The 27,657-nt window shown below is 47.9% G+C and overlaps 1 protein-coding gene across 2 annotated transcripts in view; it reads right to left on the reverse strand.

Annotated features, from left to right (window-relative positions):
* RPGRIP1L (RPGRIP1 like) overlaps positions 1 to 27,657 on the reverse strand; it is a 1,574,704-nt gene that overhangs the window by 941,920 nt on the left and 605,127 nt on the right. For both annotated transcript variants that reach the window (XM_069639571.1, XM_069639577.1), the window contains exon 10: positions 24,131 to 24,204. In XM_069639571.1, coding sequence (XP_069495672.1) covers positions 24,131 to 24,204 — 74 coding nt within the window. The remainder of the gene's footprint in view (positions 1 to 24,130; positions 24,205 to 27,657) is intronic.

Raw genomic sequence — 27,657 nt, forward strand, 5'->3', positions numbered from 1 at the left:
CACCCTCTCAGAAACCAGGCTTGAAGGTTCAGAATACTTATTTCTGGGTGAAGAATGTCACCTCCCTCTTGCAAGAGCAGATCCTCTCTTTGGGGAAGACAAATTGGAGGGCAGATGGCTATCTCTAGAGGTTCCGGGTAACACGTTCTCCTGGCCAAATCCGGAGCAAACAGGATCATGGATTTCCCAAACTTCCTCATCCTCCTGATGACATGAGGAATGACGTGGACTGGTGGGAACACGTACAGGAGTGGAAATTCCCAGTGCACTAGAACACATCCCCTAGAGCTCCTCTCGGAGGAAATTTCCTGGCGCAGAATAGGCCGCTTTTCCTGTTGCCACGTAGTGCCCAAAACTAGAGCTGCATTGCCTCTCTGCACAGTGGCAGCGACCCTACACCTCCTCTCTTGTTGAGGTAATACATGGCCACTGTGTTGTCTATCATTATCAGGACAGTCTTCCCTGTACAGAAGGCATAAAAGCCATCAGCGATCATCTGATTGCTCTGAGCTCTAAAAGGGTTATGTGAAATTTGGACTCTGACGATGACCAACAACCGCTGATTGACAGGTCGTTCATGTGGACTCCCCATCCTGTGAGGGAGGTGTCTGGCACATCCGTTATCTCCAGCCATCGTTGCCAAAAAGGGTCCCCTGACAGGCACACCACACGAGATCCTGTGTGAACTTGCTCGGGACCTGAAGCAGGTCCGTCATTCTGACGCAGAACTGACCACTGGGATCTGAGAGCCCATTGAAGGGACCTCATTCTCGAACAGGCTTCTGGCACCAGGGAGATGCAGGATTCCATGAGACCGAGCCACCTAAGGAAATCGAAGGCTGGAAGATACTGGGCAATCTGACATTTTTAGACCATCTGCAGAAGATGTTAAGCCCTCAATTCGGGGGCGAGGCTTTCACCAAGGACAAGTCCAGGACCGCTCCAATAAACTGAAGCTTCCGAGAAGGTGTCAAGTAAGAATTTTGAAACTCAGGGAGAAGCCCAGTCCATGAACCAAAAGGGTGAGAACTCTTGGAGGAGGAGCAGATCTGGATCATTCAAGGCTTGGCTTCCTGGAGGACAATCTGGGGGTCTTTTTAGGAAAGGGAGGCAGCAGGCATGAGCCACTTTCTGCAGTGGTCAAGAATCAGAGCTCATGCCCAAAAACTCTTCAAATGCTGAGTCAGCCTGCCCCCAACCACAGTCCTGTGAACCAAGGACTCAAAGGGGTTTTAGGGTTGTTGCTGAGGCAAAGGGTAAAGATGCAGCAGCTGAGAAGGGAGCTTTACCTCCTCGTCATCGTGAAACACATGGTGCCCTTATTTGACCCTTCTGTGCAAACTGGCCTCTTCCTCTTGCAATTAATGAATAAAAACGAAAGGGCTGACCCCTCAACTGTGAGAAGACCCTTGCGATAGTTGAGGCTGGTGCATCGCTGCGCCCAGTGACTTAGCTGCCACCTTGGACGCCTGTAGGTGGGAGCCATCAAATGGCATGTCCAAAAGTCTAGACTGGACGTCGGGTGTAAAAACTGATTTTCTCAGCCATGCAAATTATCTGACGACAGCACTTGCCGCCATTGCTCTGCTTACCCACTAGTACCTGGGGATCGGTCATCCAGGTGGCCGGGACACGGCCATCGCTTTTGGATCCAGTTCCCACCGGTGGACCAGTGCAGGAGGATCACCTGGGGTAGGGGAGTGGGAAACTGGATAGTGAGACGTGGTATCCCCTTTCCTGTAACACCTTTACCCCATCCTACCAAGTAGGATATTTAGGAATGTAAACTCAAGATTGTCACCTCTGTGTCGTTGCGCAGCCCAAACGTAGGTAAGCTAATACGCAAATAAACTAGATCGATGTCAAACAATAAAGAACAATGTGACAAATTATGTAGTTCAAGAAAATCATCAGCCATAGGGCTATTTGAAAAAGTTTTATGATTCAGTATGAAACAGAACTGCCGACACGTGTTTCAACCCTAAACAACGGGTCCTTTTTAAGGCAAAACTGTTATAAATGTGAAATAAAAATCACATAGTATCATTTGCACATAATACATAAGGTTAAAAAAACAGAAAGATCAAATTGGAGCAATATTTGTGTCAAAATATGAAAAAAGGAAGGGATGGGGCCAGAGCCCATCAGGAGAAAGCAAAAAAGAGGAAGAATACATATGAGTAAAAAACCATGCAACAAAAATAAAAATACCATGTTGGCAATATGTAATAAATAAAGGTGTTTCCATTGGATATCGGACATTCAACAGCCAGAGTCCAAAGATGAGGTATCCCAAAATTGCAACTAAAGCATATGAAACAAACAATGAGCTAAATACCATTGTGTTACTCATAATATACTCTTTACACATGTTGTGCCAAATGTCATGATGCTATACATGATACAAGTTATATCTCTCAGAAGAGAAAGAAAAGAGTGTTATGCCAAAATCCAAACTGTCCATCCCTTAGACACCTGAAAAATTTCATGCAGTGATCGCAAGTTCCGTGGATACCAAATTCCCCAAAGAGTTGTAGGAGTAGTTAAAAAAATTCGAAAAGGCGAGTGGATTACCGTGTGATAGGGGCAAGGTAAATCATCAAGACTTTACAATGTGCAGCCCGTCGTGGCGATGTAAATGAAGGCAAATTCAAAGATTGCCTATTCAACAGTAGTATAGCGTGTGTATGCTGCGTAGCAAAGAAATGCTAGATCAGAATACATTTTGTGAAAAGAACCGAAACATGTATGTCACAATACGGTAGGTATTATAGCTAAAATTGAGTGCATTAGCTATAATAAGGGATTTACCTTAATCATCAGTCGTGCTAGTTAAAATATACTGGGTCATTCCCAAAAACGAAGTTTTCAAGCGAATGCTGCAATTAATAAACAGATACGCTATAACGAGATCTGAGCAAGCAGAATGGTCCGACACGAACGAGCTGGCAGACGTGACGCGTTCACACAAGAAAGAGTTCGTACCTGCGAATACACAAGAAAGAGTTTGTACCTGCGAATACTGGGGTTGAATCCCCTGTAAAGCTGTGTTGCCGGTTATGCGTAGTATTAGAAGTGCGTGGTTCATTGCTTCCGCGTATTAAAGCAAAGGACCCAAAGGCGCATCACGTGACAAAATCACGTGCGCGTCGTTAGTCCAATTGCATTGCAGAAGCATGTAGACATATAGTATGTCAACAATACAGATGGCTCGCTTGCATCTGATGTAGAGCTTTTTCTAAATGCGTTGTTACCATGTCATCATAGGTACATATATGACACCTCATTATATTTTAACCCAAAAGTAAAGGTAAAGATTTCGCTAATGATGCATTTTGTTAATAAAGGATGGAAGATTAAGAAAACCATGAATATGCAAATCGTCAGTTAACAGGTGCACGCAAAAAATGGGGTATTGAAACAAAATGTATGTATGGGTTGTGATGAGACTCGAAGCTATGATTGCAGGAACAATAATAGAGCGGGATGGACAGCTGGGATGGGACAACCCCCTCCAGAGAAAGTGTAACAACAACGTTTTTATATAAGAAGAGCTACGTGCAGAAATGTTCAGGCAAAGAGAGCAGAAAATAATATTTGGTCATAAATGGCCACACAACAGTTAAATTTAAAGTTGACTGGTGAAGTATACTGCAAATGGTGGAGATATGAACCAACATTGGCAAAATACACTAAAGAAATACATTAAGTTCTGTATCTGTGTTAAGTCCCAGGCTGGTGCAATGAAGTTTAGCAATGGTCCGTGCCTCAAGCTGACGTAGTAACAGTTGACGATCACCGCCTCTCGGATGAGAATGCGCTTGTATTAGTCCAATAAACTTGAGGTCATTTACTGAGTCCAATTGGTGATGTTGTTGCCAATGCATGGCAAGTGGCAATTCGGGATCTTGGCTCTTCAGGTGACCAAAATGCTCACGGATGCGAACTCGCAGCTCTCTGATGGTAGAATCTACATATACCTGTCGGCATACACATAGTATGGCGTACACTATATATTTGGATTTGCAGTTGATAAAGTCGGAAATCTGGATTGTAAGACCTTGGTGACATCTAAAGACATTTTGATTTAAAGAGAATTTGCAAAAAAACAGCATGTACCGCACTTGAAAAAAACACAGGTTTAGGCTGGAGCCATGTCAAAGACTGTCTATGAGCAGGCTTTGGTTGAAGGAACGAGGGGCAAAGTTGGTTACGCAGAGTTTTATTGCAAGTAAAAATAAGTTTAGGTGTTTTAGAGATGTAAGGCTGCAAATCAGATTCAAGACTCAGAAGATGCCAATGCGTGTTCAATAGTCTGTAAAGCATGTTGTTATCTTGTGAATATTTAGCAATAAACTGAACATTGTCAGATTGGTAACTGTTTGGTTCTTTATGAGTAACCAAGATCGAGTCTCGGGTCATTTGGTTGACACGGTCTAGCCCTTTGTTAATGGAGTGTACCGTGTAACCTTGTTCCAACCTCTGCTTGATCATGACACATTCTTGTTCAAAAGCCACATCCGTACTGCAATACATCGGGCACCATAGAACTCCCCAAATGGGATGTTAGAAATGATAGATCTATGGCAGCTAGAGGCATGAAGCATAGCATTAATTGCAGTGGATTTACGAACGGTTTGTGTCTGCAACATTCCATCCACGATATTGATCTGAAGGTCAAGAAATTCTAATGATTTGGAACTCACATGTCCGGAAAACTCGATACCAAAATCGTTAAGATTAAGATAATTAGAACATTCTTCAAATTTGGATGGCGTCCCGTTCCAAATAACGAGGACGTCATTAATATAACGTTTCCATACTACAAGTTTCTGCTTGAATTGGTGGTCAATGTAAATGCGTTTTTCTTCAAAGAAGCCCATAAAAGGTTTGGCCAGGTATGGGGCATATTTCGCACCCATGGCCACTCCTTTTGTTTGCAAATAGTATTGCTGGTTGAAAAGAAACTGATTGTGAGCTAAAGTAAATTGTAAAAAGTCTTTAATCATATGGACATGTTGTCTATGTGAAGCTGAATATTTGCGGAAGGTGAAATCAATGGTTTGAAGAGCTAAGTGGTGTTGAATTGAAGTATACAATGCTTTAACATCAAAACTGGCCAAAGGAAATTAGAACACCATTCTAAATTGTGGAGGATCTGCAGTGTTTGGGTGGAGTAACGTAAGTAAGCAGGTAGTGTTGGTACAATGTCCTTTATTGCAGTATCAATGTATTGAGAGAGTCCCTCAGTGGCCCATCGTAAGTCACTCATAATTGGTCGAACCAGGGGTAACGTGATATAGTCCTTGTGTATCTTGGGAAGAAAATACATTGTGGGGATAACTGGGTCGGGGCGGAAAAGAAAAAGTTTTTCATCATCTGTGAGAGTCCCACGTGAATACCAGTCCTGTATCAGAATTTTAAGTTCTTTTCAGGTGTCTAAGGGATGGACAGTTTGGATTCTGGCATAACACTCTTTTCTTTCTCTTCTGAGAGATATAACTTGTATCATGTATAGCACCATGACATTTGGCACAACATGTGTAAAGAGTGTATTATGAGTAACACCATGGTATTTAGCTTATTGTTTGTTTTATATGCTTTGTTCCCCCTCTATGGTTGCAATTTTGGGATACCTCATCTTTGGACTCTGGCCGTCGAAAGTCCGATATCCAATGGTAACACCTTTCTTTATTACATATTGCCAACATGTTATTTTTATTTGTGTTGCATGGTTTTTCGCTCATATGTATTCTTCCTCTTTTTTTGCTTTCTCCTGATGGGCTCTGGCCCCATCCCTTCCTTTGTTGTTCATATTTTGACACAAATATTGCTCCAATTTGACCTTTGTGTTTTTTTAACCATATGTATAATGTGCAAATGATACTATGTGATTTTTATTTCACATTTATAACAGTTTTGCCTTGAAAAGGACCCGTTGTTTAGGGTCGAAACACCTGTCGGCAGTTCTGTTTCATACTGAATCATAAAACCTTTTCAAATAGCCCTCTGGCTGATGATTTTCTTGAACTACATAATTTCTCACATTGTTCTTTATTGTTTGACATTGATCTGGTTTATTTACGTATTAGCTTACCTACGTTTGGGCTGCGCAATGACACAGAGGTGACAATCTTGAGTTTGCATTTGTACCAAATTAGCAGTTTTGAGGTAACTGCTAGTCCCTCATACGTGCAGCAATCCTAGTTTCTCCTATTTCCTAGGAATCGCTTGTTGAATTATATTTTCTCTTCCAACCCACCGTTAGTCCCAGCACCTCGTGCTAACGGCCTATCTCAATCCAGTTTTTTAGGATATTTAGGAACTCTACCCCACCCACCCCCCCCCCCCCTTTTACAACACAAACAGTTTCACACGGACGGCAGCCTGCTATGAGAGAAAAAAGACTAACACCCAAGCCCTATACCTGGCGTGTCCCAATACAATGGCCAGGCGAGTTCAGGCAATTACTGACCATCACACACACCTGACTTCCATTAAGCTTCCCCACATGGATAAAAGGCAGAGCACAAGAGCACACTCTGAGCGAGGCAAATCACACAAGGAAACGGCAGTTTCGAGACGGCAGCTGAACGAGAGAAGAAATATGGCAAAACAGAAGGGGATTGCAAGGAGGGAAGTTCCCTTGACTTTTCGCCACGGAACCGTTACTTTCTGGAAACTTCTAGAATAGAAAGCTTAAGACCAGGAAACCAGGCTGAAGAATCCTGCATTGTGTGTCGGAGATACCTGGAGCCCTCCCGCGTCAATAATCAAGGCGCGGAGAAGCATGAGCCGCCATGGTACCGACTCCAAGAACAAAGCAGCGTCAGTGATATCAACACAGACCGGTGAGTTGGGGAGAACGATACAAGACCGGTCTGTGTTGAAGCCAAGGTTGTAAGCAGCAGCATTGTATGAAGATATCTAAGGCGAACAGTGTGTGAGACGTATGTGACGAGCGACACAAATACAATTGGAAACCAAAGGAGTGATTGAACCTTGGGAGGCAAAGAAAGAATACCGTAGACAGAGTGGACCGGCGCCACGTGGGTGCTTATTCGAAAGTCTCAGGTGGTATCCAACTGATGCTAAGTGTGAGAAAAGGGAATCTTTAGATCGAAGTGGTCCTACAATGGGTCAAGCTAAATTCTGTCCACATTTGAAAGTCTTTGATGATTTAATGTTCACTACAATTGATCCGAGCCCTGCTGAGGGAGACTAATTGGGCAAAAGAAAGGCATCTGAGCCTGGCGGAGGGGGAACTGTGAGTCACCCGAGAAAGAGCATTCGCTGAACATTGTAATAAGGGGATCTGAGCCCGGAAGAGGGGGATCCAACGCTGTTTTTTAAAGGAATCTGACCCAGGCTCAGGGGGATCGAGGGTGACCACCCAAAATGAATATGTGTAAAAAGAAAATAACTTTTGCATCCTGTTTTTGTACATCAGGCCCTCTGAATCAAGAGACTTTTAGGAAGTAAAGAGACTTGGATTAAGAAGGTCCTGATCCTGGTAATAGAACTATATCCTCGCACCGCAGAAGCCAGAGTGTGCTTTGCTCTATTGAACCGCCTTGCCCCGAGCTGAAAACGTGGGCAAGGGAGTCCAATGGCCGACCATCCTGACATATCATTTTGTTTGTTTTATTCATTTGTAATGCGCACCAGACCCGAGGGTATCAGGGCGCAGGAGCAAAAAGTATATTTTCAGCTTGGTTTCATGAACACTACCACACACTATTTGCAAATTAATGGTAAGGATTGGCAACAGTTTTGTTTTAGAATAGGTCCATTTAATATTTACAAGACTCCGCTAGGACTGCCTTATTATTATTTGATGGTGGTAGCTTGCTCCATCTGTAGATTTAGGTTTAGAGAAGCGTATTTCACACCATTGCGAAAGTTTAATAAACACCCTTGAACTGTGGTCACTTGTGTCTGTCTTACTGTTGATACCATGCCTTCCTTACAGTATCCAGCTGAGAAGTGGCAAACATGAAAGTGAGAAAAAGATTATATAAAGAAGAGAATGAGTAACTGTGAATCGAAGTGGTCTTGCGACAGGTTGAGCAAAATCAATTTTGAAGTAAAGAAAGCTTGGAAAGGTAGCTAAAGTTGGTCCGAGCCCGGCAGAAGGAGATCAATTGAAAGCTTTGTGTTAAAGTGGGTCTGAGCCAGGCAGAGGGGGACCCGGGCTGAATCAAAAATCACCCGAGACGTTGTATATGTGAAATCCTAAGAAGAAAGGAACTTTAATGTTTGTCACGTTGCATCAGACCCTGTGAAATAAGACACTTTGAATGGCAAAGAAACTTTGGCACATAAGACCCTAATGTTGAGGTTGTGAACCGCATCCTTATGCTAGGGAAGCCAGAGAGTGTGCTAAGCTCGACTGTGCCACCTTGTCCCGTACTGAAAACATGGGGAAGAGAAGCCAAAGGCTTGAATATCCTGACATATAATTTCTTGAACACTTTTCTTTTGCATAACATTGTTTCCCACACTATTTGTATTTAGAAGTAAGGATTGGCAATAGGTTTATTAGTAAAGGCCCTTTTATTTTGACAGACTCAACTAGGACTGCGTTAATATTGTTTGATGGTTGTAGCTTGCTCCCAATCTTTAGATTTAGGATTAGATAGGTGTTTTTCAAACCCAATTGAAGTTCAATAAACAGCCTTGAACTGTGATCACTTTTGTCTGGCTTACTGTTTGATACCATGCCTTCCTTACATTACGCAGTCCGCGGAATTTAGTCAGACTGGAGAGACTGGCACATGGCATCCTTACCATCTTATAACAGGTTGAGAAAACCTTCTCTCTCCTCCTCTTCAGGGATATACTCTGCCTTACCATCTTGTAACAGGTTGAGAAAAACTTCTCTCTCCTCCTCTTCAGGTATATACTCTGCTGCCAAAGCTATTACATGCCACAAGGAGTGTGTATACTTGGCCAGAGCACAAGTCACATTAATGGTCTTCAGGCTAATGCTGCCTGTGGAGAACACCCTCTTTCCTAAGGCATCAATCCTTTTATCATCCCTATCTGGGGGAATAGTCGGGTAGGCTGCCGCCTTATTAGTGGAAGTGGCTTCCTGAACCACTAAGCTCTCAGGGGTGGGTTGTTTAGACAGCAAACCTAGATCAATAGAAGCAGGTCTGTATTTCCTGGCCAGATCCTTGTTAACAGCTGGTGTAGTATCTGGTTTTAACCAATATCCTGGTTCTTAATGCTGTGTGAAATGGCAATGCAGGCTCCCTCAGAGGGTCTCCATCTAGGATGTCTGGGAGATCATCCTATTCATAGAATGCCTCTTGCCTTCCCCAGCCCAGATATACAGAGGCTCTGCCCATAACTCCGCTATAAGAATGGTCAGCACGACCTGCAGAATCTGGAATGGCACAATCTAAAGTGTCCAAGCCACTAGTATCTCTCAGAGTGTCTACAAAATTTTGCATTCTGGACTCCTCTGAGATTAACTCATCGGGCACATTAGGAGTACTGAACTCCAGACCAAAAGGCACATGCCTCTCCTCCTCTTCCTCCTCAGAAATCGACCCCATGGACCTGAAGAAGTCAGTCCTAGGGCTAGGGGGCGTGGCTAGGAAGCCATGTGAAAGGACGTGTCTGTACGGGGGCTCCCGAAGATCCGTACATTATCCGACTGAAAACCGTGCAAGGACCGATGTAATTTGGCTGAGACTGATATGACTGCGTACATGAATCTCAGGTGAACGTGTGGACACGTTTCGATACGGGCCTGCACCATGAAAGCGCAACAAGAAGCTAAAAGAAGACTTGGAGGCGAGAGTGCGATGAACGAGAAAATGGCCGCCGCCGCTTAACGAAGGAACAAAGGGGTGATTGATCTGGGCGCCTGAGCCTGACGGTCGCACTGGAGCGTGGTGGTGGTGAAGGAGCATGACTCGGGTGCATCGTGGTCATTAAGGACACCCAGTCCCGCGAGGCCGACGGCGTTGACCTGGGAAGGGAGCAGGGCCTGGCCGAAGGTATTTTGTAACCGGACGTGCGGATAGCAGGGGAGCGTGCGGTGTGACCTGAAACTGTGCCCCGGACTCTTCATGGCCTAAAGTGCGCTTCAAAGGGTGAGACGCGACCTGGCCTAGCTAGGTAGTAGACAAGATGGCCGGGGGAGCCGGAGGACAAAGGAACTTTGTGTCGGAGATGTGGCGATAACGATGGGGCACCCGAAGAGCGCACTGTGACACCCTGCCCCAGATCCGAGCGGGGATAGAAGGACGGGAGACATGTCTAATAAGCTCCTGAGAGCGAAGAACAAACAGCCCACGCTCGGCGAATACGCTAAGACGCCTCCCGGCCCAGACGGAGCCAAAAGCAAAGATAAAACTCAGGCCAAGGAAATGGCCGCCGGGGGTGCGAACCAGGAGGTCCTCGCTGCGATCGCAGACCTGAAAGCGACCTGGGAGACCAAGCTCCAGCTCGCTGTGGCTGAACTGAAGACCGCAATGGAACTCCAGGTTGGGGCGGTGCAGGAGGACGTGAACCTCCTAAGGCAGGACGTGCGTACTCTTGCAGAGCGCACAGAGACTTTGGAAAAAGAAATGGGCCCTACCGCGGCGGACTGCGCTGTGCATAAGCGTGAACTCCATGCCCTGGTGCAACGTGTGGGCAATTTGGAGAGTAGAGCGGAGGAGGCAGAAGGACGCGCCCGGAGGAACAACATCCGTATCGTGGGCCTGCCGGAGGGAACTGAGGGCCATAATCCAACGGAATTTATCGAGAACATGCTACTGCAGGAGATCATGGGAGGCACCCTGTCGCAGGGTTTTGCGGTGGAGAGCGCGCACAGGGCCTTAACTAGGAAGCTTCCGCCGGGAAACCCGCCCAGGCCGGTGATAGCCAAGATCCTTAATTACCGGGACCGAGAAAGGATCCTTGAACACTTCCGCAAGGGAGGCACAATACAACGAGGAGCGGCGAACATAACTGCCTATCCCGATTATACCCTGCAGGTACAGCGCAGTCGTATGAACTTTGGATCGGTGAAGAGGAGATTGCGGGAAGCGGGGTTTAAATACATGTTGCTCTATCCGGCCAAACTGAAGGTTTTCTTTCAGAGCAAGCTGCTGTTCTTTGTCACCCCGGAGGATGCCATGGAGTGGCTGGATGCACAAAACTGCCCTCAGGAGCCAGATGTTCAGACGGCTGGTGGAAAATAAAAGACGAGATAAGTAACGCTGTAGGCCCGGTCGGGTCACGAACATTGGGACTTGAATATAGTCATTGAACTCGCTGTAGAACATGCGCGCGTCAGTGGTTATGAAACGTGGTCCGTGAGCACGGACATGGTTGCGAAGGAGAGGAGCCTCCAGAGGCCGCTCTTTACACCCCTTTTTTGTGTTTAGTTTAGTCACTGTTAGTGGGGTGACACCCTGTCGGGTTCTCTATTTGGGTTTCCCAAGGAGGACCGAACACAGGGATGCCTGAGATCCACGGATGGAGCTGGGCAGTTGTTTGGGGTAGGGGCTTGGGGGGGTGTTTTAGTTTTTGTATGAGCCTGGGGGTGAAATCGGGATTGGATGTTCGCAAAGTGGGGAGGGATTGCCTCGGATGGGGGGAGGAAACTACTGATAGGCCATGGGAGACCTCAGGATATTAACGTGGAACGTTAGAGGGCTTAACAGTTATCTTAAGCGAAATAAAGTCATGTTGTATCTTAAGAGGCAGAAGATAGACGTAGCCCTGCTACAGGAGACACATCTAAAGCGAGAGAAACTGGAGCTGGTAGGGAGGAAGTGGAAGGGGACAGTGGTAGGATCAACGTACTCCGCCTATGCCAGAGGAGTGCTGGTGTGGGTGGCGCCACACGTCCCATTTAAGCTAATTGAGGAGGTTGTGGAGGAGGATGGGAAGTTGGTTATGGTGAGGGGGCTGGTAGAGAACAAAGTAGTGTGCATTGTAAACACATATGCGCCTAACCAGGACACGGCGACATATTTTAGGACGCTGTGCACCAAGCTCAGTGTCGGGATGGGGGGTACGGTGATATGGGGTGGCGACTTTAATTGCGTGTTGAATCCCAGGGAGGATAGGTCGGATGACAAGATGGCTAAGCCCAGTCCGGCGGCTAAGGTATTGCAGACGCTGCTGGCGGATTTTGGCCTGGTAGATGTGTGGAGAGCGAAACACCCGGGCAGGAGGCAATACTCGCATTATTCGGCCCCGCATCTACTGCACACGAGGCTTGATTACTTTTTTGCTACGCCAGACATAGTCGCGGAGTGAGACCATATAGACTACAGGGCGAGAGTCCTCTCTGACCACTCGCCCCTGGTCATGCGATGGCAGCGACCACTCGCCCCTGGTCATGCGATGGCAGCTGTATTCCCCACGAGCGCGTATACCAACATGGCGCCTCAGGGCGGAAGCGCTCAAGGACCCTGCCTTCAGAGAGGATATGAGGGAAGAGATAACTGCTTATTTTGAGGTGAATACAGGGAGCGTTAAGTCAGCTGGCACCTTATGGGAGGCCTTTAAGGTCGTAATGCGGGGGATCGCCATTGCAAAGTCTAAGGGATTGATGGGGGGAGTCCTGGCGGATCTGCATAGAGCTGAGTCTGAGCTGGAGGAGGAGTTGGAAGGTGGTGGGATAGATGCGGAGGCGGTCTCCAAATTGCAACAGAAGTGTGCGGAACATTGGGATAGGCTCTGTAATCTGAACTATAGAAAGTATATTGAGAGACTGCATGCGGGGGGAGATAAAACGGGCCGACTCCTAGCTTGGCTGTACAAGAGCGAGACCCCACGATCCCCGATCAGATTGGTAACCAATGAAAAGGGTGAGGAGGTAGACACCCAGGAAGGCGTAAACAGGGCATTCGTGGAATACTATAAGGTCTTATACGAAGATTGCGAGGGGGGCAGCCAGGAGGAGATAGACGAAGTGCTGGAAGATGTAGGCTTGCCCAGGGTCAGTGATGAGGAGCGAGAAGAGCTGGATGCTCAGATCACCCTGGAAGAGTTGAAGGAGATTGTGAGGCAGTTGCCCACTAGCAAGGCCCCAGGGGCGGATGGGTTCCCCAGTGAATTTTATAAAGTATATGCGGAGGAAGTGCTCCCGCCCATGCTGGAAATGCTCAACGAAGCGTACGAGGTGGGACGGCTGCCGGAGTCACTTAGGGAGGCGATTATAATACCGCTCCCCAAGCCAAATAAACCGGGACATGATTGTGGCTCCTACAGGCCCCTGTCGATGCTGAACCAGATAGCAAGATCCTGACAGCTGTCCTGGTTACTAGAATGCGTAGAGTGATCAGCAAGTTGATACACCCTGATCAGACGGGCTATGTCCCTAACAGGAACATTACTCACAACCACAGACGCCTCCACAGGGTGGTCGAATGGGGATGTAGTGATGACGGCGAAATGGCGATAGTGGCATTGGACGCGGTTAAAGCGTTCGACTCTGTTCGGTGGCCTTGGCTGCTGGCGGCTCTGAGATGGTACGGGATGGGACCAGGTTACGTTAGGTGGGCCGAGATGCTATATAGTGCACCACTAGCCAGGGTCTGCACGGGTGCAGTGGTGTCAGAGAGATGGCAGTTGGGCAGAGGCACTAGGCAGGGGTGTCCCTGGTCCCCAATGTTGTACATCCTGGCCCTAGAACCCTTGGCAATTTACCTCCGGCAGCAATATGACCCGGTCGGCATCGATGTAGGAGGAGAGTGTCACCTTATATCCCTGTATGCAGATGATATGCTGCTATACCTAAGATACCCAGAAGAAAATTTGCAGTATGTCTTAGAGGTGATGGGGAGGTATGCCTGGTTGTCCGGTATAGCGGTAAACCCCCAGAAATCCACTCTATTTCCGCTGGGAGGCTATGTGGGGACTCCGGTGGAGAGGTTGCCAGTGTTGCAGATCCCGTGGGCGACGAGTTCCTTCCGATACTTGGGAATTGACGTGTATCACACGACTGAGGAAGAGCACAAACACAACACTGAACTTGCTGTGGGGAAGATCGAGAAATGCATAAGGGTCCTGGGAAAGATTGCCATTAGCGATGATGGGCCGGGGAGCTATGCTTAAAATGGTGGTACTGCCCAGGCTTTTGCATTATTTTAACAACATCCCTTACATGATTCCTAAGAAGTTTTTTGTGAGGCTACATAGTGTTTGCAGGGAATTCCTGTGGCACGGCACGCGTAACAGAGTCGCACTGTGGAAGCTGCAGAACTTCTACGAGAAGGGCGGAGTTAAACTGCCGAACTTTGAGGCATATTATGTGGCAGCGCAGCTACAATATGTGCCCAGGTGGCTCTCTGACGACGAGACCCCTGAACACAGGCTGTTTGGGAGGGATTGTTCCCCTTTCTATCTGCGAGAGGTGATCTGGGTGACTAATGCATGCATGAGGGAGCGGCCTAGAATGCTATCTTTGGGACGGAACATGTGGAGACGGGCCTGCCGGATGATGGGTAACCCTTTGCCGTGTGTGTCGCAGTTCCCATTGGTCGCACTGGCGAAGGGAGACGGGCAGCTCAGAGCAATCATCCGGACATACTGGGAGTCAGTGGGGTTGGTCACCATGGGAGATATTTGGCAGGATGGGACCATCATGGAGTTCGAAGAACTAGAGGCAGGGTCGGGATTGCACAGGGGTCAATATGTGACATATCACAGGATAGTGCAGGAGGTGGCCTGAAACTACCCTGGCCGATGAACCGGACGCCACGGTGGAGATACTATACGACACATCGGAGGGCGGGCATGAGGTCTCTAGGTTGTATGAGATGTTGATGACAAAGGTTGGGAGTGATTTAGTGCACTTGAGACTGGAATGGGAAATGGAGATGGGGGCCCCGATGGCAGATGGGTTGTGGGAGCGTGCCTTGGGGTATCATAAAAAAGTATCGAGAAATGCCAGGTTTAAGCAAATACAGCTTTATATAACGCACAGGGCATACATGACCCCCTTGAGAATATCCAAATTTCGGGATGTTGGACGCCAGGCGTGCCCCAAGTGTGACGAGGAGAATGCAGACATGATACACATGTTCTGGGCGTGCCCAGTAATTGCAGGCTACTGGGGTGAAGTGGCGCAGAAACTGGCAGGAAAGGGTATCACGCTCAAAGTGGATTCAGCCTGGGCCTGCTTACTGGGGGGATATCCCAGAGCGCGTAAACTCAGACATGTTGAGAAATTGAAAGATTTGGCTTATGTGCTTGCTAAACGTAGGATTGCCATGGGATGGAAGGAGTGTCATAAGCCACGAGTGGAGGTCTGGTGGAGGGATCTCCAAAAATGGGCGGAGGCCGAGACAGCTGTGTGGCGGGATACCAGTATTGCAGGGGAGGAGGAGGAAATGTGCTCCCTCGCGGCATGGAAATTGTTGATAGCCGAACTGTTTGGAACTGGGTCGGCTCCAATTGAATCTGAGAGCGATGACGCCCCTCCGTTCACAGCGTATACCGATGGCGGCCACCATACCGGCTCATAGGGGGGAGGGATGGGGATTGCAGTGCTTTTTGTTGTTAAATGTGTTCATTTATGTTCTGTTGTATTGTCGTTTGGTTTATATATAAAAATAAAAATATTTTTAAAAAAAAATAAAAAAAAAAAAAAGTCAGTCTTAGGGCTTATAAGACATTGAAAATTCCCTTGAAGTCGTTGAGGGTGTTGACGACTTCAACCGCTTTGAGGGCAAAACTGGCCTCAACAGATCTAGGGCCCACTCCTTTAAAGGAGGAGGAAGGTTTTGGCTTAACTCTATGAGGAGATAAAGCCTCCTTCGAGGGAAGTCAAGGAGACTTACTGCGCGCGTGAGTGGTGGTCTCAACAGACACCCTGCCAATCTTACTAGGCGTGGTGGAGTCCAAAGCCTTCTTGGGCTCCTTCGAAGGGGTCAGTTGGAGCCACCTTCTCAAACACCTCCAGCATCTGGAGACGAATATTCTCCCAGTCTGCTTAAGAGGCCGGCTTGCTGGGAAATCTTACCGATTTCTGTCAGAGAAGTCTGTCTAAGATGGCCGTGAACAATAGCATAGTTTATTCCTTTTTGTGTGCGAGGATGAGGACGAATGACGAGACCTGGATCTCGAGCATTTCGAATGTTCACAGTGCTTTTTCCCAGGGGAATCCTCCCTGGACTTGTCAGATTACCTCTTTTTGGAAGGGGTGGTTGAAGGAGATTTAAAAAGGGGCCTACCTGCTGTGAGTTTCCCCTTCCTCTCCCTCAAGGCCTTTGCAGTCATCAACTGACAGGAACCGCAGTCGTTGACTTTATAGTCAACACCCAAATACCAAGAGCAGATCAGATGTGGGTCTTGTAATGGACATTTTTGCCCAACAATCGGAACACCTTTTAAAATCAGTCTTCGGTGTAGACATCAAAAACCTTATAGAGAATGAATAACGCAGTGGAAAAAAAACATTGCTGAGGCGATGAACTGTCCGAAGCATGCTGAGCATGCTGAAAATCCGAACTGAGGCAACGGGCACCGTGCAAGCTTCTTATTACCAGCATTGAGGTCACGGCCAAGGACAGGACGGAGGCCTACAAGGGCCACGAGTCGACGACCAATGGCAGCCGCTACTATGAAAAAAGTTTCCGAAGCTGCAAGCAGATTTACGAATATATCAAAGATGAGGAATACGTGGGAGGATACAATCCATTGGAAATGTAGTTTATAGTAGACATGCCCATTAGCACTGGATGAGTAGTATTGTACATACAATTTAAGTGGTTAATTATTTAAGAACCAATGCTTTCCAAAGTGACACCTACCGATTAGATGCGCTTCTTCAATGTCATCAGGCTCTCTATATGGTCAGTGCCCTTAAGGGGAGCATTTTCGATCATCCTTCTCACCTGTGCTATCATAAATATACTCCTTCTAGTTGTGCACATCAGATCTGCCTTCTCTACCTCATCTGCTGCCATTTGACCATTCAACCCCACCCAAAACGGATACATTTCAAACCACATCCCTTTTTTTGCCATCCTTTATCAGCAGATAGACTATATATTATATTCTACACTCCATCACATTGGCTGCCACTTTCCTTTTGAACATTCCCATCCTCTGGTGAGTTCCATGCCTTTCTGGAAGAGGTTCTGCAATTATACTGCTAAAAGTCAGAGGGGCGTGGCTTGGAAGCCATGTGAGAGGACGCGCTCTTGGAAGAGCTCCTGAAGATCCTGCATTTATCCTGTGTAAAAGTGCATTGAGACTAACTTTCGCGAGTCAGGAACGAAGGAACCCGTCCATGAATGTATGCTGCATAAATATTGAGGAGCTGAATCCTTCGTAAGCCCGGCAACAACAGAAAAATTGCGATCGAAGATCCGGGAGTCACGGCCCGGACGGAGGGAAGATGGCGGCCATGCCGGACAACGGAGGAGATACATGCGGGGCGATGAAGAGGCATTCTCGTAGTGATCGGTGGCAAAGTAAGCTGTGAAGTGTGAGAATGGCCTCTGGGAGAGAACCGGCGAGTCTCGGTGGGCACCGATTACTTATCACGGGATTTGGACAGTGACGGTCAGTGGTCGGCACTAGGACCCACCCGAGCTGACCACCCGCCTTGGGTGCCGGAGCATCGCGTGCTGGTCAAGCGGCAGCCTTGGGACGGAGGGCCCACATTGTGTAGGAACTCGCTGGTAGGGACCCAGTCGAGTGGCGGAAGGAGTGACTGCGGAGGTACACTTGGTGCGGGAGAAGCGACTCGCTCCATTGCGAGCGGAAGGTGGGCTCCTCTCTCCCGGGGTGGGGGTGAGGCGGGAGTGTACGGGCCCGCGACATACAGTGGTGGTGGAATGGCGAATAAATCCGTCAGACAGAAAGTGAAACAACCCACATTGGATGAGTTTACCAAGACACCACCAGGCCCAGAAAGTGCTCGGAGCAAGGAGAAGCCATCTGCAGGCGGCATGGCCGCCGCTAGCCCAAATCAGGACGTGTTAGTTGCGCTCGCAGAATTGAAAGCGGATTTGAAAACCGCTTGGGAAGCCAAGCTCGAAATGGTGGTGGCGGACCTGAAAACAGTGCTTGACCTCAAAGTGGGAGAAGTTCGGGAGGAGGTGAACCTACTTCGACAAGATGTGAGGACTCTGTCGGAGCGCACGGAGAGCCTGGAAAAGGAGGGGAGCGCCAACACGGCAGATTGCGCCTCACACAAGGCCGACCTGCATGTCTTGGAACAGAAAGTGCGCAACCTGGAGAACAGGGCCGAAGAAGCAGAAGGGCGCGCCCGGAGGAATAATATCCGTGTAGTGGGCATCCCGGAAGGATTGGAGGGTCACAACCCCACGGACTTCATTGAGAATATGTTGCTCCAAGAGATCACTGGGGGAGTGCTGTCGCAGGGTTTTGCGGTGGAGCGAGCGCATAGAGCATTGGCCAGGAGGCCTCCGCCGGGCGGTCCGCCCAGGCCAATGATAGCCAAAATCCTTAACTACCGAGACAGAGAGAGGATTTTGGAGCATTTTCGCAAAGGAGGAACCATCAAGAGGGGGGAGGCCACCATAACGGCCTACCCAGACTACACCATGATGGTGCAGAGGAGTCGGATGAACTTTGCAGCGGTCAAAAGGAGACTTAGAGAGGCGGGGAAGAAGTATATGCTCCTCTACCCGGCCAAATTGAAGGTGATCCACAACAACAGATCCTTGTTTTTCGAGTCGCCTGAGGAAGCCATGGGTTGGTTGGACATGCAGGGCAGCCCCCAGGAGCCGGAGGTCCAGGCTGATGAAGGTGGCAATAAGAGTTAAGTGCGCTACGACGATAAAGAGTGCAGCCAGAAGACTATGGGACTTGAATATAGTTACTGTTATGGCCGGGGGAGGTCGGGCCTGGAACTGAATGATCAATGCACTGTTTGCACCGTACCTGTGGTTATACGAAGGAGCCTTTCGGGGCTAGTCCATTCACCCCCATTTAGTGTTTTTTAGTTAAGTGGCCGTTAGGGCGACTTTACCCTACTGGGCTCTGTGTGTAACAGCCAGAACTAGATGTGGGGGGGCCTGAGTTCCCGAGGTGGAGCTGGGCAACAGTTGGGGAGGGTGTTGGGGGGACGGGTGGGGGGAATGGGGGGTGCGGGGAAAGTTGGGGTGTACATAGCGTTGGGGAGTTTAAGTTTGACCGCGAGCCCTGGGAGTACATTTTGGATGAGATATCTGGACGGCACGGATGAGCGGGGTGGGTTGGGGGGGAGTGGGCAGGATACCAGTGAATTATGGGGGAGCTAAAATTGCTAACATGGAACGTCAGGGGTCTCAATAGCTATCTAAAACGGAATAAAGTCATGCTATACTTGAGAAGGCAAAAGATAGACATCGCATTGTTGCAAGAAACGCATTTGACCCGAGATAAACTGGAGCTGGTAAAGAAAAAGTGGGGTGGAACGGTGGTGGGATCCACGTACTCGGCTTATGCCAGAGGTGTACTGATCTGGGTGGCGCCACATGTCCCGTTTCAACTGAGGCAGGAAATCTTGGATACTGAGGGGCGCCTGGCTATGGTAAGAGGGGCAATCGAGAATAAAGAGATGTGTGTAGTGAACACGTATGCCCCGAACCAGGGCACGGCAGAGTACTATCGGACTATGAGTGCCAGCCTGAGCTGGTGTGTTGGGAGTGCGGTGTTCTGGGGAGGGGATTTTAACTGTGTGTTGGAGCCGGGGATGGATAGATCCGACGATAAAGTGACTAGGCCCGCCCCGGCAGCCCGGGCGCTGCGGACGCTGCTGCGAGACTTCGAGCTCGAGGATGTGTGGAGGACTAAGCACCCCAATGTGAGACAGTACTCACACTACTCGGCCCCGCAGCAGTTGCACACCAGGCTTGATTATATCTTTGCCACATCGGATGTCTTGACAGAGGTGTCCAGGGCGGAATATAAAGCGAGGGTCCTATCGGACCACTCGCCATTGGTGGTGGGTTGGCAATATGGCCGCCCCAGAGCGCGGATCCCGACGTGGCGTCTGCGCGCAGAGGCGCTTAAAGACCAGGTTTTCAGGGAAGATATGCGGGAGGAAATAGCTAGTTATTTCGATACCAATACTGGCAGCGTTGATTCGGCGGGAACTCTGTGGGAGGCTTTTAAGGTTGTGATGCGAGGGGTGGCGATTGCCAAATCGAAAGGCTTGCAGAATGGGGTCCTGGTTGATTTACAGAGGGCAGAAAGCCAGTTGGAACGGGCGTTGAAGAGCGAGCCCATAGACAACGAGCTGGTGCTTAAACTGCAACAGCAGTGTACGGAACATTGGGGGAGGCTCTGTAACCTAAACTATAAAAAATATATTGAGAGACAACACGCGGGAGGAGACAAAACGGGCCGTCTCCTGGCATGGCTATATAAGAAAGAAACCCCGAGACCCCCGATTAGGACGATTACTAGAGAGGATGGGAAGCAGATAGATACCCAAGAGGGCATAAACGAACAATTTGTGAATTACTATAGGGAATTGTACGGGGATCCGGGTGGCGGTGACCGGGAGGATATGCTGGAGACCCTGCAAGATATTGGGCTGCCCAGGATAAGCACGGAAGAAAGAGAGGAATTAGATGCCCCGATAACATTGGAGGAGTTGGAGGCGGTTGTCCGGCAACTACCCACTAGTAAGACCCCAGGGACGGACGGCCTGCCCAGCGAATTTTACAAAACCTTTGGAGCGGAAGTGCTCCCCCCGATGCTTGATATGCTCAATGAGGCGTTCGAGACGGGGAGGTTGCCGGAATCGCTCAGAGAGGCGGTCATTGTACCGCTCCCTAAGCCCAATAAACCCAGGCATAGTTGTGGGTCGTACAGGCCAGTATCTATGCTGAATCAGGACAGCAAGATACTAACGGCTGTCCTGGCAAACAGACTGCGGAGGGTGATAGGCAAACTGGTACACCCGGACCAAACAGGGTATGTCCCGGGGAGGAATATTACCCAAAACCACAGACGCCTCCACCGGGTGATAGAGATGGGATCCATTAGCGACGGGGAAATGGCGATAGTGTCGTTGGATGCTGTAAAGGCCTTCGATTCGGTTAATTGGGGGTGGCTGCTGACGGCCTTGAGAGAATACGGACTGGGTCCAAGATACGTTAGATGGGCGGAGCTGCTGTATAGTGCTCCACTGGCCAGGGTCCGGACGGGGGCAATCATATCCGAGAGATGGCAACTCAGCAGAGGCACTAGACAGGGGTGTCCTTGGTCCCCGATGCTGTATATCCTGGCCCTGGAACCCCTGGCACTGTACCTGCGGCAGCAGTACGACATTGTGGGTATTGAGATTGGGAGGGAAAAGCATCTGATATCCCTGTATGCGGACGACTTGTTATTGTACCTGAGTCATCCGGAGGAGAATTTACAGTATATCCTGGACGTGATGGGGAGATATGCGAGGTTGTCAGGCATAGCGGTCAACCCCCAGAAGTCGAACATTTTCCCATTGGGCTGCTATACGGGTGTCCCCATAGAGAGGCTGCCGGTGCTACAGGTGCCCTGGGCAGTTAACACGTTTCGTTACCTGGGAATAGATGTCTACCACACGGTAGAGAAAGAACATAAGTGTAACACTGAGATGGCTGTTGAGAAGATACGCGCATGCATGAGTTTCTGGCAGAAGTTGCCCCTGGCGATGATGGGGCGTGGAGCAATGATTAAAATGGTGGTTCTGCCTAGGCTGCTACACTACTTTAGTAACATCCCATATATGATCCCTAAGGGTTTTTTTGCTAAAATAAATGGGGTTTGCAGAGAGTTCCTGTGGCATGGCACTCGAAACAGGGTAGCACTCTGGAAGTTGCAGAACTCTCATGAAAAAGGGGGAGTTAGACTCCCAAACTTTGAGGCTTATTACATAGCGAGCCAACTACAGTTTGTATCCAAATGGCTTTCCGACGAAGAGACCCCAGAACTTAGATTATTCGGGCATGATTGTGCCCCATTTTTCCTGAAGGAAGTCATTTGGTTGCCAGAAACTGTTACGAGAAAGTACCCGGCGATGGTGAGGCTGGGATGGAAGATGTGGAGACGAGCATGCAAACTGATGGGAGACCCACTCCCGTGTTCTCCGCAGATTCCACTAGTTGCCCTGGCGGGGGTAGACGGACAGCTGAGGGGGATTATTAGGACCTATTGGGAATCTGTGGGGTTGGTGACATTGGGTGATGTGTGGCAGGAGGGTGCCATCAGAGCGTTTGAGGAACTTAGCGGGGAGGTTGGATTACATGGAGGCCAATATGTAACATACCACAGATTGGGGAGGAAAATTCGGGAACTATGGCCTGAATTTACCTTGGCAGACGAATCGGAGGTTACGCTGGAAGGGATATACGACACGACGGAAGGGGGACATGAGATCTCTAGGTTGTATGAGATGGTGATGTTGAAGGTTGGGAAGGAATTGACAGGCCTACGATCGGAATGGGAGTGCGAGGTGGGGACCCAGATGGGAGATGGGATGTGGGAACGGGCTCTAAGATACCACAGGAAAGTATCTCGAAATGCCAGACTGCAGCAGGTACAGCTATATGTCACGCACAGAGCGTATATGACCCCACTGCGGATATCCAAATTCCGGAATGCGGGCAGACAGGCGTGCCCTAAATGCGACGAAGAAAATGCGGACATGACGCATATGTTCTGGGCATGCCCAGTGATCGAGGGGTTCTGGAGGGAGGTGGCGCGCAAGCTAGGAGAGAAAGGGGTCACGCTTGCCATAGACACCGCCTGGGCATGCCTGCTGGGTGGGTTTTCCAGACCTAGGAAGCAGAAACATGTGTGTAAACTGAAAGACTTGGCGTATGTGCTGGCCAAACGGAGAATAGCCATGGGCTGGAAAAAATGTAGCAAGCCACGGGTTGAGGTGTGGTGGAATGACCTACAGAAATGGGCGGAGGCCGAGACAGCAGTGTGGCAGGAGGCGAGTTGTATGTCTTGGGAGGAGGAACTGGCCTCTTTGATGGCATGGAGGACTTTGATATCTTGCATATTTGGGACAGGGATGGCTTCGGGAGGGTCGGATGACAACGAGGCCCGCTCATGTGCGGCAGATACGGAATGTGACATGGAAACTGGCTCGCGAGGGGGGAGGGATCAGGGAGGTAGTGCGCACTAATGATTAAATGCTTTATTGTAATATTGTTAATTGCACTACGGTTTGGTTTGTATTGTTGTTTGTGTTGAAAAATCAATAAACTTTTTTAAAAAAAAAAAAAAATACTGCTAAAAGTCAAACTTCATAAGGTCACTTACAAAGGTTTAACAGTATGAAAGTCAACATTTTTTGTGGGTGTTCCCCGCTATGCCCCTGCTACTGTTTCCCACTTTATTCATATTCCCTCCTTACCGCCCACCCTAAAATTGTTTAATACCTGTGCGCAGTATTCCTTTGTTTCCATATTCCTAATCTGAATACTTTTTTCCCTTTGTATCAATACTTGCAGTCAAAACAGTTTTACTAGATCGACCTTTAGCATCTTCAATTAGGTTGTCTCTCAAATGGATGTTGACTTTTGAACCTGCTACCTCTACGATGATCCTCCATTTCTCTCCTGCTGCATTACAAATCTAATGCTATGGTGCACATCTTAATTGTACATCTAGGTGTCCAGAAGTGGACAGCTTTGTTGATACCATAAACCCATTTGTTCACTGCATCTATAGCTATTCTTCAGGGGTAGATGCGGAGTCCCATTTTGTAAAATAACGCATACAGGTAAATACCATAAACAAGTCTGGACATTTTATGTGGAGGGATAAAGTGCTGAGGTAGCCGAGGGATGAAAATGACATTGGTAGGTTTGCAATATGAATTTGCTATTGCTAATGCCTACAAAGGTACGTGGCATATTGAATCAGTGCATCAGATTGCATTCTGCATACTTCCATACTGCAGCAAGAAGTTCACTCTTTTACCATGTGTAGGATAACTCTTGATGAAACTAGATTGCAACCTTTGTGCTGGGTAATGATAGTCAATATTCTATATGTAAGGATGACGATGGCAGTAACATAACAGAAACAAAATAAGTTGGTTTAATGAGAGGAGTTATCCAATGAATTATTGCATATGAATGCTACTCATACAAAAGAAACACAAATAAATTTGACGCAGTAGGACTTTCGTTTGAACCCTCGCCCCGTCAAGTACCTTTCATGAAGCTTATCATAATTCTCCTTCAAAAGATCCCGTTCCTTTTCAAGGTCACTGATTCTTTCAAGAAACTAAAAGTAACAAAAAAGAGTTACAGGTCAGATCTTATTTCTAATAGTCGTCATTTGTGCAAATTGCCCTTTCCAACACTTTCAGGCGTAAGTTGGTAACTGGAAGATCAGAAAGGCAAAACATACAACTAGAAGGAAGCAATGTTTACCCAAGACCATTATTTCATGTCAAGTAAGAAGACTAAGATCATGCAAAAGCCTATTTAAAACACATCTAATTAAACCAAAAAACACAAATGTTTCTTTATGCCACCGGGGAGAAGATTCTGAACATAGAAACATCAGGACCCTCTCAATCTTCCTCTCATCTTGCTGCACTTAGGGAGATGAATCTCTTTTTTTCTTTTACTGTCATTGTAACTTTATGCCAGGATTACTTACCAAAAACCATCATTACTCAGTCCTTCTCTTCCTGTTCACAGTTCTTAGTAATTGAGGTTGGCCCACCTCTCGGTCAGTATAGTTTTCAAGCAGAAATAAAATGTTTTCCTTCCCTCTCCTCCACCACCTGACTGGATAAGAGGGAATTCCACGAAATACTCACTTGTCCCGAAGAACTTGAGCTGGGAAGTTGGCACAAGGTGATTCTTCTGTAAATTCAATTTGCATCTGGCAAAATATAGACATGTTCTCAAGGGGCTTATCCTGGGGAGGAGCATAAACTAACCACAATGTCTAGAAGAGTGGAAAATGCACAATAAAGGGGGTCTTAGTAAAATAAACTCACCAAAGTTGACGAAAGGCTGAACAGTAGGACATGGAACTTAAAATCAGCTTCTGAAGTGGCATATCTCAAAAAACCTCTCGTCTCCCTCCCTGATCATAAAGTGGAGATAGGCATCCTACAAGTTCACGGAACAGAGGAAGACTCCCAGGGCTATGAGAGAGATAATTGTGCCTCTATTCTGAAAGAGATTTTTGACAAGATAGTGATCAGGTTTATGATCGTCGAGACGTTTCTGGATCGCTTGGGAGCAATAAGAAGAGTAAACTTACAACCCTCTGTCCAGATGGCCGCCTTTTCGAGGAGAGTGTTGACTCCCAGCTTGAGTACTTGAGCTCTGCCTGGATTCCTGGGCAACGGAGTGATGTTGGTGCCTGAACACGGAGTAAAGATAATGAACTCGAGAGATATCTCAGACCACTGTGTACAACCAATAGTTTGATGCTTTAGTGCCATACTTTGGAGAAATGGCAAAGATGCCCCACCGTCTACAGGGAGATTCGCCTTGGGCCTGGGCAGAGATTTTCTGGAGATAGTTCAGCCTGAGTGTTAGACAGGGAAGGGTGGAAGGCAGGTGAGGCTTAGTTGTTGAGGAATTTCCCCTACCACGACTCAGACCCCCGAATCACTTCATTGGGAAATTACTGCCGACCAGAGGACTACTCTCCGGTATAGAAAGAGTGAGGTTCAAGTTGTGAAACACTATGCAGAGGAAGGAAATAGGTAGGCATGGAGAACAACAGGTTACTTACCTTCAGTAATGTTCTTTCTAATGGACCTTTCCTCCTTCCTACAGATCCCTCCTTTTTCTAAAAGTATTCCCAGCTACAGACAATCTGAAACCTTTTCATAAGCCATCAGGGCGTGCACTGTGGCTCTGCTGAGCATCATTGAAGCCCCTGGTCTCAAATATGACGTCAGATATACACATGGTATCACCTGGGCCAAATTATCTGTTCTACCAATTTTCCCAGCATTCAGATGCTGGATAACTGCAGAATATCCTCAGATTACAAACAATGTGATGGAGGGACCTGGATGGGTGGGCCAATGAAGAATCTGTGGAAGGCTTATCCATCAGAAAGTAAATAACTGAAGCAAGAACCTTATTCTTCTAATGGCTATTCTCCTCCAACAGAGTCTTAATCATTTGAAAGACTCCCAAAGCCATACCAGTAAAGAAGGAGGGCCAGGAACAAAAACTAACAACACATCTCTGCAGAACATATCAACCAAATATTGCATCCTCTCCAGCCAAATGATTCAAGCAAATGTGTACCAAGGCCTATGTTACAGCCTGACAGTGTCATGAGGCAAGTTTTGTGGGTTTGTGGGATCCCTTCTTCACCAGTGCAGCTTGGTGCTTGGAGTCCAACACTTGCCTGAAGGACCAGCTACGGCGCTGGCTCCACCTTCTTACTTATGCATCAGTTGCTATACCAGAGAACCATCAGATCTCTTTGTGGCGGATCTTCAAGTACGGCAGAGGTGAGGGGGTGGGTACGGAATGTTGGATTCTAGCACACAGGCCTATGGAATGCTCCCATTCCATCTTGGCAGCCAGTTTAGGTTTGATGTGCTTACACCCACAGACACAGTTTAGTTCAGATATCTGTACAACAACACAGATCTGTCTGTCACAATGTTCTGTGTCGGCTCATGTAAACCATGTTGTGTTCTCCATATGATTTCTACTGTCTGCAAGCTTCCTTCTTAGCCAAGAGTTATGTCCCTCCTTTCTTCTCCTTGTTCCTTCTATCCTCTTCCTTGATACATCATGCTCCCTTCATACAGTTTTCCTTTTCTTTCCTGCGTTGCTGCTTGATGCTCTTCTTCAGTTTATTTTTACATTGAGCCACTCAGCCATCCTGCTTGACTTTGCTTAATTCCCCTTTGTACCATCTCAGATTTAAAGGAGACATGCAGTTTTCAGGAGCAGAAAGCAGGAAACCTAGGAACCTGAGGCTGGGTGGGGGGGTGGTGGAGTGGGGGGTCAGGAGAAGATCTCTAGAAGTCATACCTCTAGCTGTGTAGAACACTGAAGCACCTTGGGCAAACGTCTCAGTGCTGGGAGAGCCTGGAAAGAAACATCAAGACCTGGGCCAAATTTATACCAGAACCCCAGGCTTATCTGGTTCTGTGATGGGCACACCCTTTACCTTTAAATTAGAAGGACCCTACATCCCTTAGGGGAGAGGCTAAGCAAGCCAGGAAAAAGCTCCCTCTATGAAGGGCACCTCATCCATTCTAAGCGAGAAGGGCACTATAACTCTTCGGAGAAAAGATTCAGGAGACCTGCAAAGAGAGGGAGAGAGGGACAAAGGGAGAGAGGGACAAAGGAGGAGAAAGGGACAAAGAGGGAGAAAGGGACAAAGGGGGAGAACAAGTTACTTTCTTACCTGGTAACGTTCTTTCGATGGGATGTTCCAACGATGTATTCCACATCTATGACAGGCAATCACCACAGCTGTGCTGCTTCGAAAAAATTTTGGCGTCTGCGTCCTGCGTCGATGACGTCGATACGCTGTCCTCGAGGGCCTCCGTCGAGCCGACTTCACCGGATGTTATAAGTAGCATGCACGACGCCCATAGCCTCAGTTGTAGTTTTTTCCCCAGAAAGTGTGGCACCAATCTTCTGCCAGTATGACTACAGAAAGCTTTGCGGAAACGTAAGCTGCAATCGCATAAGAAATTCTGTAGAGGGGCAGGCTGGGAGGGTTCGATGTGGA

Source organism: Ambystoma mexicanum, chromosome 1q (assembly GCF_040938575.1).
Source record: "Ambystoma mexicanum isolate Mex_15411 chromosome 1q, UKY_AmexF1_1, whole genome shotgun sequence".
Classification (NCBI taxonomy): domain Eukaryota; kingdom Metazoa; phylum Chordata; class Amphibia; order Caudata; family Ambystomatidae; genus Ambystoma; species Ambystoma mexicanum.